At 63.5% G+C, this 13,789-nt stretch overlaps 1 protein-coding gene across 1 annotated transcript; it reads right to left on the bottom strand.

Annotated features, from left to right (window-relative positions):
• Positions 1-478: 478 nt before the first annotated feature.
• On the bottom strand, positions 479-12,905 carry ADCY6 (adenylate cyclase 6). Its single transcript, XM_014891853.2, has 22 exons — positions 12,760-12,905; positions 11,022-11,856; positions 9,396-9,545; positions 9,187-9,308; positions 8,959-9,070; positions 8,764-8,891; positions 8,139-8,297; positions 7,910-8,051; positions 7,702-7,830; positions 7,219-7,244; positions 6,972-7,119; positions 6,266-6,363; positions 6,105-6,192; positions 5,915-6,031; positions 5,675-5,833; positions 4,601-4,776; positions 4,487-4,519; positions 3,894-4,023; positions 3,165-3,428; positions 2,024-2,228; positions 1,376-1,500; positions 479-1,294 (listed from the first exon to the last, which is right to left on the bottom strand). Exons 2-22 carry the CDS (start codon positions 11,853-11,855, stop codon positions 1,166-1,168), a joined length of 3,474 nt encoding a protein of 1,157 aa, XP_014747339.2. The 5' UTR covers position 11,856; positions 12,760-12,905; the 3' UTR covers positions 479-1,165.
• Between the last annotated feature and the right edge of the window lie 884 nt (positions 12,906-13,789).

Here is a 13,789-nt window from a genome sequence, read left to right as displayed (position 1 = left end):
GGCGCCTCCTGCGTTTCCCCTCAGGCCGTGAGGGGCGCGGATTTCCGGGGGTCTCGTGACGCTCCCGCACCTCGGGGCGGTCCCTGTGGCCCCACCACTTTTTTCTCAGCTCCCCCTTACCGGAACTTCTAAGCACTGACACGCGAGGAGCCTCGGGGTACCGGTGTGTCCCTGCACTCCGAGACCCCCTCCTCACCTCAGTGTATTTCACCCCCGGGACTCCGGTATGTTTCTACCCTCATCCCGGGGCAGCGGGATCCCCTCACCCCTCCAAGATTCGGGGTCCCGCAGCCCTCCGCACCTCAAGACGTTGCCTGTATCCCCCACCTGACTCCTCACCCCCTTTCCCTTACCAGGACCCCTCCTCACCAGGACCCCCTCGCACCGGGACCCCTCCTCACCGAGATCCCGGTGTTTTCCCCCACGTGGGACCCCGGGGCCCCTCCCAACCCTTCCGCCCCACAGTCCAGGCCACAGCTCGTATCCAAAGTGTTTTATATATAATTTATCTGTACACACGAAGGACAAAGTACCTCAGGTCTGCGCTGGGGTGAGGGGGCCAGTGCCCCCCACGCTCCCCCTGGGCTGAGCCCCCCCGCCCCAAAACTGCTTCAAAAAGAAGAAAAAAAAAAAAAAAGAAAAAAAAGTCACTTCATTAGGTTTTTTTGCATTTAAAAGGGGGAGGGTCTGCCCCCCCCTCCCCGCCACAGCCCCCCCGGAGGGAGCTGGGACCCCCGGGGGGTGAGGGGGCTGCGGAGATGCTGGGCCTGCGCCTCCCCACCCCCCGCAGGCGGCACTTCAATTTGGCACATGGAGGGGGCTGGGCACCCCCCTGCCCCCAAAACCCCCTGCAGTCCCTTTCCCTGGGGGGGGTCCCATCTCCCCTCTTTGGCACATGGGGGGTTTCAGCAAAGGGATGGGGGTTACCATGACCCCCCCCCTAAAAAAACACCCCGGTGCAGGGCTGGGAAACACCCCCTAAAAACACCTGCGGAGGGGGGACACAGGATTACCTCCCCACACCCCCCAACCACCTCCCTTGTGTCCATTTCTCCCTTTTATTTTTTTAAATACGTGGATTTGGGGATTTTTCCTTTTTTTTTTTGCCTGAGGTCGGCACAGGCTGGGGGAGTCCCCGGTGTGGGGGGACACCATGGGGACCCCCCTAACTACCCCCAGGGCCCGCATTGAGGAAGTAGGTGGTCATCTCCCCCTTGCCCTTGACCTTGACCAGCCCCCGGCACTCCAACACGTAGCCCTTGGCCGCCAGCACCTGGTACAGGTCCGTTGTCACCTGGAGGGGGGATACGGGAGTGAGGGGGGTCCTTGGGGGTCTCTGGGCGGGTGTCCTGTGCCCCTCCCACCCCGGACTGACCTGGATGCGGTCGGGGACCCCGGTGCTGTCCATGCGGCTCGAGACGTTGACGGTGTTGCCCCAAATGTCATACTGGGGCTTGCGAGCCCCAATGACCCCTGCGACCACTGGGCCCATGTTCAGGCCTGGGGGGGACACAGTTAAAAGTCAGGGATGACCCCCACACTCGGGGAAATGGGGAGAGGGAAGGGGAAAACGGGAAAAGAGAAGTGAAGGGGGAAAAGAAGGGGTGGAGGGGTGAGATTGGAAAAGGAGAGAGTAACGGGGAAGAGTGTGAAGGGAGAAAAAGTGGAGGTGAGGGGGGAAAAGGGGAGTGGAGAAGGGGGGAAAGAGGGATAAGGGGGGAAAAGAAGGGATGGGGGTAAGATTGGAAAAGGAGAGAGTGATGGGGAAAAGAGGGGTGAGAGGGGAGAGTGGAAAAGGAAGGGGTGAGGTAGATAAATCAGGTGCCAAAAGGATAAAAAGGCAGGAAAGGAGAAAAAAAGGGGTGTAAGAGAGGAAAATGGAGTATGACGGGGAAAAAGAGGAGGTGATTGGGAAAGGGGAGGGTGAGAGGAAAAAGGGCTGCAAAAGCCTCTGAGCACAAAGCCATGAACAACAGCATGGGATGACTGGAAGTGCAGAGGGGTGGGGTGTGCAGGGGCTCACCGATCTTCATCTGGAAGTTGTTGAAGGAGTGCTCATTGATGTACTTCATCTGCTCCATGAGGTGCATGGCGTAGTCGGCCAGTGCCGCGATGTGGCTCCGGCCCTCGCGGTCGTAGGTGGCCGCGTTGAGCCCTGAGGCTGCCATGTAGGTACTGCCAATGGTCTTGATCTTCTCCAGCTGCCGGTACTTCTGCTCACTGATGATCTGGGGGGACGGGGTAGGGTCACCCCCACAGCACCTCGACAGGGTGACGGGCACCTCAAATCCTGCATCCTGTCCTGTGGCTCCCTTAATGCTGTTCCATGGCTTTTCCAGCTCCTCCTGCACTGTGCTGCTCCACAAATGCTGCTCCACAGCCTCTCCAGCACCCCATGACCACATTCCCTGCATCCCAATCTCCTCCGTGGCATTTCACAACCTCTCCTGCACCCTGTCCCCAAACATGGTGCTCTGCAGGCTCTCCATATCTTGTGCATATCATCCTCTTGCACCTCATTCATGGTGCTCCACAGCCTCTCCCACAACCTGTGTCTGCATCCCCTGCACCCCATCCTCATCCATGGTGCTCCACAGCTTCTCCAGCACCCCGTGCACACAATCTCCTGTACCCTGTCCTCAAACTTGGTGTTCCACAGCCTCTCCAGCACCCCATACTTGTGTACCTTATCCATGCTGCTCCACAGCCTCTCAGCATGGCCCTGCACCCGTTCCTGTGGCTCCATGAAAGCTGCTCTATGGCTTCTCCAAGGATGGAGTACATCCTGTACCTCACCCTCACTTTCCAGCACCCCATGACCACACTCCCTGGACCACAGCCTCATCCACGATACTCCACAGCCTCTCCAGCACCCCATGAACCCCATCCATTACACCTCCTCTCTGCACACTTTGCCTCCATGCACCCCCTTCCCATGAACCCCATCCACTACACCCCATCCCTGTGCACTTCACCTCCATGCACCCCCTCCCCATGAACCCCATCCACTACACCCCATCCCTGTGCACTTCACCTCCATGCACCCCCTCCCCATGAACCGCATCCACTACACCCCATCCCTGTGCACTTCACCTCCATGCGCCCCCTCCCCATGAACCGCATCCACTGCACCCCCTCCCCTCGCCCCTTCTCCACCCCAGCACCTCATCAAAGTCGGCGATGATCTCGTTGAGCAGCCGCAGACACTCCACACCCTCGTTGTTGGCCTCCAGCTCCACATAGAACTCGGAGAAGTTGCTGATGGAGGCGAACATGACGGCCACACACTCGCAGGACTGGTAGTAGAGCTCGTCGTTGCGCCGCTCCCGTGCCAGAAAGTGCGCGGCCACGTCCTTGGGCAGGATGTTGTGCAGCAGCCGCCGGTTGTAGGCCTGGAGCTCCTCCATCTCCTCCTTCTCACCCGTTGCCTGTGGGCACAGACCCAGGTGGGAACTGCCACAGGACCCCACAGCCACCCCAGCATCAGGGTGTGGGGAGGGGGTTGGTCCCATCCCCATGGTCGCCTCAGTGCTGGGGTGCAGGGAAAAGGTCACTCTCAGCCCTACAGCTACCCTCATGTCAGGACGTGGGGAGGGAGTTGGTCCTGGCCCTGGATTGATCCCTGTCCCTTGACTGCCCCAGTGCTGGAGTGCAGGAAAGGGTCAGTCCTGGTCCCAGGGTGCAAGGAGGGGGTTGGTTCCAGCCCCACAGTCCTCCTAATCCCAGGGAGCGGGGGAAAGTCAGCTCCTATCCTATAATGACCCCAATCCCAGGGAGCAGGGTCAGTCCCGGTCCCACAACCACCTCGGTTCTGGGGTACAGGGAGGGGGTCGGTCCCAGTCTCAGGATGCAGGAAAAGGTTTGTTCCCAGCCCCCCCACACCTCGGTTGTACCTGGAGCTTCCAGAGGAAGTCGAGGCGGGCAGTGGACTCGACCTGCTGTGCATGCAGGTACAGGGCGAGCGCGAACACGGCCAGGACCACGGGGGTCACGTAGCGCAGGGCCACCTTCCCCTCCGCCGGGCTGCAGGAACCCCAGGACCCCTGAGACAGGCTGAGGGACCAGCCCCTGCCCACAAAGGGATCCCAAACTACACCCAGACCCCAAAGTTCCACTCACCTACCCAGGGGAATCCCAAACGTGCACCCAACTGCAAACATTCACCCACTCACCCACTTGACCTAAAACCTGCACCCAGACTCCCAAGATGCACTAACCCGCTTCAAGGACCCCAAACCTGCATCCAGACCCCAAACATTCACCTTTCCATCCCAAGAACCCTAAATCTGCATGGTAGACCTCAAAAATCCACTCACTCACTCAAAGGAGCCCCAAATTTGCACCCAGACCCCAAAGTTGAACCCATACCAGAGACCCTGAGGCCGTACTCACTTCCCAATGCTGCAGCACCCCAGGGACCCTCCTGCTTCTGCCCACCTTCACCCCCCTACGCCCAGGTCCCCACTGGCTCCAGTTTCCCACTCACCACTCTCCCTGGGTCACATTGAAGGAGGAGGGCCTGTGGGGACAAGAGCCAGGGGTCAGTGGGGTGAGGACATGGGTCTGAGGTGGCGACCTCTGAGGGACTAGGGGCACTTACAGGGCATTGGCCAGGACCAGCAGGTCAGCGTTGTCAAAGAGGGCTGCATGAGGCCCTTCCACCAGCAGCAGGAATGTGGCCTCGATGGCCACCATGAGCAGCAGCTTCCCGATACTACTGATGTGCAGGAAGACGGAGCAGGCGAGCAGGCTCAGCACTACACTGTAGCTGAAGTACTGGGGGGGGACATGATGGGATGCATCAGCACCCCAGGAACACGGGATGGCACCCTTGGGATCTTTGCAGCACCCTGAGAACCCCAGATGACACCCCAGGAACCAGGACTGGCATTCCAGGAACCCTGGATAGCACCTCTGGAATGCTGGATGGCACCCTGGGAACCCTAGCAGGTACTCCTGAGAATACTGGGGTGCACTCTTGGAAATCCCTGATGGCAACCTAGTAACCTCTGCAGCACACTGGGAGCCCCAGGGGGCACCCCGGGAGCCTTGGGAACACCAGCCGGCACCACAGGACTCCTGAAGCACCCCAAGATCCCCGGATGGCGCCCAGGAACCCTGAATGACACCTTGGGAACACGAGCTGGGACCCCAGGAACTCCTGCAGCACCCCAGACAGCATTCCAGGAACCCCTGCAGCACCTTGGGAACACTAGATGGCACCCTTGGGAACCCTGCAGCACCCCAGGAATCCCAGCACCACCCCACGCCCACAGGGACCTTGCACCCCTGGGGACACTGTGCCAGCACCGAGGAACCTCAAGGGCTCAGTGCCAGCACCCGCTGAGGACCTTGGACCCAAGCGACCTGTGCCAGCACCCCGTGTGTGTGGGGACCCTGTGCTGGCACCCTGCACCCATGGGGACCCAGAGCCAGCACTCTGGGGGACACTGAACCCTCTGAACTGCCAGTATCCTTAGGGACACAGTGTCTGCAGGGACCCCATACCCTCAGGGACCCTGTGCCAGCACCCTGGGGGACACAGTGCCTACAGAGATCCATGCCAGCGTTCCTGGAGACATTACACCCACGGCAACCCTCTGCCAGCACCCAGGGAGGACTTGGCACCCGCAGGGCCCCCTGTGGGAGCCCAACCCCATGCCCAGGCGCTCACCTCGGGGAAGTCACAGGCCAGCCCGTCACCATGGCAGGAGCCCACGGGGGTGCCCAGGGAGAAGTTGAGGGCACGGAGCTGGCAGGGCCCCACGGACCCGGGGGTGACATTGAGCTCACGGGCAGCGCAGTCTCGCAGGGCCACACGGCTGCAGGAGAACTGGGGGTGCCAGAGGGGTGAGCCGGTGTCCTGCAGCTCCCCACAGCCCCCCAAAACCCCCCCAGTCCCCCACGACCCTACCATGTTGACGAAGGCAGCAATGAAGACGAGGAGGATGGTGAAGACGGCGATGGCGGTGCTGCGGGCGCGGGACTGGACGATGCTGCGGGAGAGCTGCTGCAGGACGGCGGGGAAGAGCTAGGGGGGCACCAAGGAGCCTGTCAGGCATGGCCGAGCCCTCCAAAAACCCTCCCAGTCCTCAGGTACTCACAGTGACGCAGGAGTAGATGGCACAGATGAAGAGGATGGCAGCAAGGAGGATGAAGATGCTGACATAGACCCCGAGCATCAGCGAGGAGCTGGGGAGAGGTGGGAGGTGAGTCAGGGGATTGGGGGATCAGAGCTGGTAATTGGGGGGGCTGTGGCACTTACTGGGGGAACACCAGGATCTGGAGGCAGCAGATGAAGCAGAAGACGACGAGAGTACAGGCCACGTAGCCACCAAAACGGTCATCAACCTTCTTGGAGTACTGAGGGGACAGGGGAAGGTTGGATGGATAGAGGGGGGACCCCAGGAACCCCAGAGGAAGAATGGAGGCGGGAGTGAGGGGACACCAGTGAATGGGGTGGAGGAGAACGGAGGGAACCTGAGGGACAGGATGGAGGGAAATGGGAGGACCCCAAGGGATGCAGATGAAGGGGGACTGGGGACATCCCAGAGGATGGGGTGCAGGAGGACAGGGGCAACCCCAAAGGATGGGATAGAGGGGAACAGGGATGCAGGGGAAGCAAGGATTGGGATGGAGGGAGGGGCGGGACCCCAGAGGGTGAGGAAAAGGGGGCAGGAGCACCCTGGGGCATGGGATGGAAGGGGACAGGGGTGACTCCAGCAATGCAGGAAATGGGATGCAGGGAGGGGCCCTCAGGGGATGAGAGGGGCCGGGGGAGACTCCAGGGGATGGAATGGAGGGGATGAGGTTGAGAAGGTGGAAGAACCATGAAACCAGCATAGAGAAAACCCCGAGGGAAGGAGGAGAGATGGGAGGACAAAGATACTGATGGGGCTAGGGCAGACTGGACTTCAAGAGACAGACAGAATGGTGGGTCCAGAACAAGGGGAAGAGAGGCTCTCCCCCACCTTCTTCTCCAGCTCAGGGGTCTGGAAGGTGAGCAGGAACTTCTTGACGTGGTCTTTGCGGAGCTGGTCGATGCTGCGGGCATCAATGGCCCGGCTCAGGAACTCATCCACCTCGTCCTCGGGGTTGAGGGCCTCCTGGGCACCACGGCTGGGAAATGAGGGGGGTCAGCACGCTCCCAGGCTCCCAGCTCTGCCCCAGGGAGGGGCTGGTCACAACCCCCCAGCAGCCTAGCATGGGAACACTTACTTGTCCTTGCTGGAGTCATCGATGCCCTGGGAGACACAAGGGAAACGGAGGTGTCAGAGACACTGGCACAGATGGGGGTGACCCTCATGAATGACAAGGACATGGGACATCCCCTAGGATCACCAGGATAGGGAACAGAGTTCCAGGGATAAGCGGGGCAGAGGGGGTCCCAAGAGTTCTTGGCAAGGACAAGAGGATCTCAGGGAGGGAGGTGGCAGGGGTCTAGGGGGAATGTCTAACACCAGTGAGGATGGGAGACCCCTGAGGGTGTCCAGGACTGGTGAGAACAAGGAGGACCTCCAAGGTCTGCTGAGCACCAGGGGCCACGCAGGAACTCCCTGAGGCCTGCGGGCAGCAGGAGGAAGCCACAAGGGCTGCAGGCAGGGCTGAGGAAGCCACCGACAGCCACGGAAGGGCAGCAAGTGGCTGATAGCACCATGGTGAGAGTGCCCCGTGCCCAATGCCCTCCCCAGGGCTGCTCACCATCTGCCGGAAGGCCTTGGAGTCCTTGGTGCGGGAGAAGGAGCGCTCGGGCACCCAGCGTGGCACCAGCCCCTCGGTGGAGTTGGCGCGAGTGCGCTGCAGCTTGGCCAGGATGGCTTTCTCCTCCTTCTGCAGGGGGACATGGCCATGAGGGGGTGACCCCAGCTTTCCCACGGCCCTGCTGCCCCCTGGACGACCCCAAACTCACGCGCTTCTGGCTGCAGCCCACAATGAGGAAGGTCTCGATGTTGTGCTCCTTGAGGTAGGCGTTGCGCTCGCCCCCGTGGCCCGGCTCCACCTCATAGTCCCCGTTCAGGTACTGCAGCGTTGCCCAGGTGATGTGGATGCGCCTGGGGATGGGGAGATGAAGGTGCTGAGCCCTCCCTGCCCAGCGCCTCCACCCCAGACCCCAGCCCAGCCGCCCCATCCTAGCTCACCCAGCTTTGCCACCCGCTTCCATGTGGTTGGCGAGGGTGACATCGTTGGACCAGACATCGAACTGCCACTTGCGCAGCCCCAGGACGCCGCAGTGAACGCGCCCACTGTGGATGCCCACACGCATGTTCACGTTCACCCCCGTCACCTCACGCACTAGCCTGCGAATGGGACCAGCACTGAGTCACCCCCAGGCACTCCATGCCCCCCCAGGTGCCTTGAGGCATCCCCAAGCAACCCTTGGCCTTGCAGCAGGCACCACAGCGCCCCATTGGCACCATGGCATCTCCAGACACCACACAGCACTCCCAGGCACCCCAAGGCACCCCACGGCCTTTCAGGATTCCCAGGCACCACAGCACCCCAAGACAGCCCAAAACATCACTGGACTCACAGGCACCCAAGGCATCATGTCACACCCAGGTACCCCCAAGCACCCTATGGCACCCCCCATGGCACCCCTGTGACCCAGACTGACGAGTACTGGGGATGTGCCAGCACCAGGAATGGGAACCATCCCCCAAGCTGTGGCAGCACCTGGGACTTCCCAAAACTGGGGAAATTGCAGCCCCCCCAAGCTGTGGTGGCACTGGGGACGGGCACAGCCCCTGGGTCTGCCCCACTCACGAGATGGCCTCGATCATGTCAACGCCCATCTCCACACAGCAGTGAGCGTGGTCCCCACGCGCCTCCGGCAGCCCCGACACGCAGTAGTAGCAGTCCCCCAGGATCTTGATGCGCAGGCAGTGGTTCTCCTGGGGGGCACAAACAGGTTAGAAGGGCTCCAGGACCCCCCCAAAGTCCCCCAGCCCCTCTACTCACCGCAGCCAGCTTGTCAAAGCGGGCGAAGAGCTCATTGAGCGTCATCACCAGCTCCTGGGCCGTGCACTGCGAGGCCAGGCTGGTGAAGCCCTCGATGTCTGCGAAGAGGATGCTGCCAGGAGGAAGAGCACAGGCTGGAGATGGCCGACACACTGCCCCAGACACCCAGACACCTTCCCCTGGTGGTGCCTCCCCCAAACCTTGCTTGCACCCCTGTCCGCACAGTACCTGACATTGTCATGCTTCTGAATGTAGATCTTGTGGAACATCATGTCCTCCTTCTTGGTGTTGATGTCCTCCTTCATCTCCATAGCCACGTGCTGTGGCAGCACTGACAGCAGCAGCCGCTCCTGCAGCCAGAGCAGTCCTGTCAGCAGGGCTGGGGTGCTGATGGACCCCCAGCCCAGCACAGGGACCCCCGGGATCCCTTATCCCACCTGCTGCCGGTTCTCCCGCTGGAGGTGCAGGCGTGCCTGGATGTAGCCACGGGTCTCCTGGAAGGCCTGGCGCTGCGACACCTCAGCAGGGTAGTGGGTGCAGACCCCCACCACGTTGGTGCAGAGGAAGATCAGGGCATTGGCGCTGAGCTGAGGGGGAGGTGGGCTCAGTGTGACCACCTGGGCACCCCCAGGCAGCTCTGCCACCCTCCTCTGCACCACAGAACCTTGGCTTTGCTATGGTGGGTGCTGCTAAGGGGAGAAGAGAGGGCTGCAAAGAGAGGGATGTGGCTATGGGAACATGGGGGCTCAAGGCAGGGGGACATGGAGGTTCTGGGACACAGGGCAGGGAGGATGCAGGGATATGGAGATGCAGGGGATAGGGTCGGGGGGATGTGGGAAACCAAAGGACATGGGAAAAAAGGGCAAGGGGGCTGCAGGGACATGGGGGACTTGAGGCTGTGAGAAACCAAGGAACAGGGGATGCAGGGACCTGGGGACACAGGTGGGCAAAGGGGACACAGGGTAGGGGAATCACAGCGGCCTGGGACACAAGGTAGGGTGCCAGAGGGGACTTGGGGACACAGAGGACGTGCGTAGGCTGAATGTGGAGGACCTGGAGAGCCAAGGCAGGGGAACATGGGGATGTAGAAAAGCAGAGCAGGGGGGATATGAGGATACAGGAACCTGAGGCCAGGGGTTGCACGGGGGCCCGGAGCGTGGGGGTCATGGGGACGCCCTCGGGAAGCAGAGGAAGTCAAAGAGCGGAGATGACTGCGGAGGGAGCTGCGGTTTCCCCCCATTCCCATCCCCTGGGACCGAGGCCAGGGCTATTTATAGCGCTCCAGCACACTGGGACACTGGGAGCAGAGGCCTCCCATCCCCTCCCCGGCCCCATCGCATCCCCTAGAGCCCCATTGCTCCTACCCTGAACGGGTGAACCCTTCCCAGGGGGGTGGCCCCTCCCGTGACCCGCTGGCCTTGCATGTCATTGTGCTCCTCGGCCTGTGCCCCGCGGGGACAGCACGTGGCCCAGGCCCTGGCCAGGCAGGGCGAGGGTGACGGGTGACGAATTGCTCTGCTCAAGGAGGGGGAGCTGCTGGGGCTGGGAACACGGGGCCCTAGGGATGGGGGACCCCTGTGCAGCCCCTGTGCAAGCAGCACCCCACTGGGAGCACCCACCACCTCAGAGGGGCAGGACAGGGGACACTGGCAGTGTCCCAGCCTTCCTGGGTGACAGCCACTTCCCTGCCCCCGTGCCCTGGACTCGCGTCCCTCCTCGAGGGTTTCCGCAAGCCCTACAACAGGGGCTTTGTGGGTGCCCCCTCCTCCTGGTGCAGCCCACAATGGTGGGTCTGTGCCTGGATGAGGGGCCCCCTGTCCCCCTGGGGCTCTGGCACTGTAAAGACCCCCAGTCCCACCACAGGACCCCAGCCTGGGACCTTCCCTCCAGGCCTCCTATCTCCGGGTAGCCAAGGGGCCCCTCCTGAATCTAGAACTTTCCACCAGCAGAAACAACAAGTGCCAAAAAATCCCAAATTTGCAGAGCAGGATTCAAGAACGGGAGGTCCCACCTGCAGGTGAGCGGGAACCCCCAGGCTCAGGCCATCCCAGGTGTGTCCCTACCTGCTTCCAGAGGAAGGGGTCGGCAGCGTTGCGGTGCCAGGCAATGGCGAGGTGCAGGGCAGAGAGCAGGACCCCGGCCAGCACGGCCGCCCGCATCCGCACAGGTAGCAGCGTGTAGGTGATGTAGATGAAAAAGACGCTCCACCAAACGCCCTCGGCCGCGCTTCGGGGAGCCACGGCCACTGTCCCCAGCGCCTGTACCCCGGCCAGCAGCCCCAGCACCACGTAGCTCACCACCCACATGTAGTCCTGGGGGAAGGCGCTGCGACTGCACAGCACCATGAGGAGCAGGAACAGGGCCGTGGCACCGGCCAGCGCGGCGGCCGCCGGAACGTGCGGGGCACCGGGCAGGCAGAGGAAGAGCAGCATCACCCCACAAACCAGCACCAGCACTCCCATCAGCACCGTCAGGCTGCTCTGGTTCATCTGGAAGAAGTAGCGCTGGTAAAGCCGCTCCAGTTTGGCCGACTGGAAGCGTTTGGAGCGGAAAACCTGGAGCAGTCGCCGCCAGCACTCGCCGGCCGATGGCCGCCCCCCATGTCCCCCTGCTCCCTTCGGCGCCTTGGCCTCGCCATCCTCCAAGCTCGCGTCCACGGATTTGAGTCCCAGGTCGCCCGTGGGCCCCTTCTTGCCGTAATGATCCTCCTGCCAAGTGCAGCGCAGCCCCCGCGGGGGTCCCGCACCCCGCTCCATCTCAGGGTCCTGCAGGCAGCTCATGTAGCGGGGGCCACAGAGGCCGGCTCGGGGCCGAGGGCCCTTCTTGCCATTGCGCTCCCCCCATGCCGTCTTCCGCTCGTCCACCTTAGGCACCAGGATGCCGCTGAACCACGACATGCTGTGGGTACCAAGGAGGGGTCAGCACTTGGACCCCCACCCTGACACCCAAGGAGGGGCCCTGGTGTCCACGGGGGTGCAAGGCCGTGCAAGGAGTGGAGGGTCCTGATGTCCCCACCACCACCCTGGGGGATGCAGAGCCCAAGTCCCAGCTCTCCCACTAGCCCCATGGCCCCTGTGGGAACAGCCAGTGCTGGGTTCGCCGTGCCCCAGTGTCCGGGTGCTGGGTGCCCGGAACCAGAATCCTGGTGCACAGCGCTGGGTTCCCGCTGTTGGGTTCCCGTTGTCCCGGTGCCCAGTGTCCTGGTGCCCAGTGCGTGGCCCTGCCGAGGCCGCCCCGAGCCCGCCCTTCCCGGTGCAGCGACCTGCGACAAAGCTGGGACCGACCCGGGCGTCCCGGCCCTGTTTGTCTTGAACGACGGCCAACGGGCTGTACGGGCACGGCCGCCCCGGGGCACCGGGAACCAGCCGGGACGTGGCAGCCGGTCCCTGCCCCGGGCGAGCGGCGGTGGAAAACGGCCACCGGGAAGGGCCGGCCGCGGTGGCGGCCGCCGCCTCCCTCCCTCCCTCCCTCCCCGCTCCGGGCACGGGAGCTCCGCCGAGCCCGGCCCGTACACCGGGACCCACCAGCGCCCTCCGGCCGCCGCACCGGACGCTCCCACCGCACCGGCAGCTCCCGCCGCACCGGTCCCCCTCGAGCACCGCGCAGCCCCCCGGGGCCGCACCGCTCCCGCCGCCCGGGGCCCGGCCCGGTGTCGCCCCCCCGCCCTGATCCCAGTTCTAGTCCCAGTCCCGATCCTGATCTCGGTCCCGGTTCCGATCTCCGACGCCGCCGCCGCCCTGATCCACTCCCCCCCCTCCGCCCCTCCCGCCGCTCCCGGTGCGCCCGGGCGGCCCCGCTCACCTCCGCCTCCGGCGCTGCCGCCCGCGGGGCCCCGCGCCCCTCCACGGCCCCGCCGCCGCCCGCTCCTACACGGCGGCCGCGTCGCGTCCCCGCCGCCCCATCCCGCGCCCAGGCCGGGCCCCCGGTGGCGGTGGCGGCCCCGGTCCCGGTCCCGGTCGCGGCCGCGCAGCCCCGGCCCGCCCCGGCCGGTGCCCGCCCCCCCTCCCCCCCCCCCCGCCCGGATCCGCTCCCGGGCGCTCCCGGCCGGCGGCCTTAAAGGCGCAGCGGCGGCGGCGGGAACGGCCCGGTACGGCCCGGAGCGGTGGGGGCGGACTCGCACCCCCGGGGCTGCGCACACGCGCACGGACACGAACACACGCACCGACATGGCGGGGACAGCGGGGACACGCGCGGCCGGGCCCCCCGTGTCCTCACAGTCCCCCCCCGAATGTGTCATTTGCACGCCCACCCCAGTGCCCCCAGTGCCTTCCCCCTGCACACCCTCTCCGCGCACATCCCGCTGCTCCCTTGCTCACGCACACATTGCACACCCGACACACGCGTGTTGCACACACATCTGTGTTCACACGCACACAAATCCCCCTGCAGACTCTTGGCACGCACCCACCGCCTTGCACACTCCCCCTGCACGCACACACATCCCCCTGCACACGCACACGAACACAAACCATTGCACACACGTTTTCATGCCGCACACACAGATATTGAACATGCCGACCCTCCTTGCACGTTTGCACGCTCTTGTACGTACACACTCCCTTGCACACTCAGGCAGCCCCGTTATGCACTCACATATAACCCCCTCTATATTTATGTGCAAACACACGGCTTCTCGTGTTCACACACCTGTGCGCCCCTTAGGTACAGCGGGCGTGCACACAGGTGCAGGTGCAGGTGCACACACAGCCCTCGCACACACACCCTTTGCACACACCCAGACACTCGCAGGGGCACACAGCTCCCTCATCCACATCCCACACACTTTCATACACGCTCCCTTGCACACACACGTGCACTCGCCCCTTGCACA

The sequence above is a fragment of the Sturnus vulgaris genome, chromosome 30 (genome assembly GCF_052056855.1).
Source record: "Sturnus vulgaris isolate bStuVul1 chromosome 30, bStuVul1.hap1, whole genome shotgun sequence".
In the NCBI taxonomy this organism is placed as follows: domain Eukaryota; kingdom Metazoa; phylum Chordata; class Aves; order Passeriformes; family Sturnidae; genus Sturnus; species Sturnus vulgaris.
This window is presented reverse-complemented; position numbering and strand designations above follow the sequence as displayed.

Coding starts and splice junctions, on each gene's coding strand:
- ADCY6 (XM_014891853.2), bottom strand. CDS start 11,855: ATGTCGTGGTTCAGCGGCATCCTGGTGCCTAAGGTGGACGAGCGGAAG. Junction 1,501..2,023: donor CAACTTCCAGATGAAGATCG/GTGAGCCCCTGC, acceptor TGTCCCCCCCAG/GCCTGAACATGGGCCCAGTG. Junction 1,295..1,375: donor GGGTCCCCGACCGCATCCAG/GTCAGTCCGGGG, acceptor TCCCCCCTCCAG/GTGACAACGGACCTGTACCA.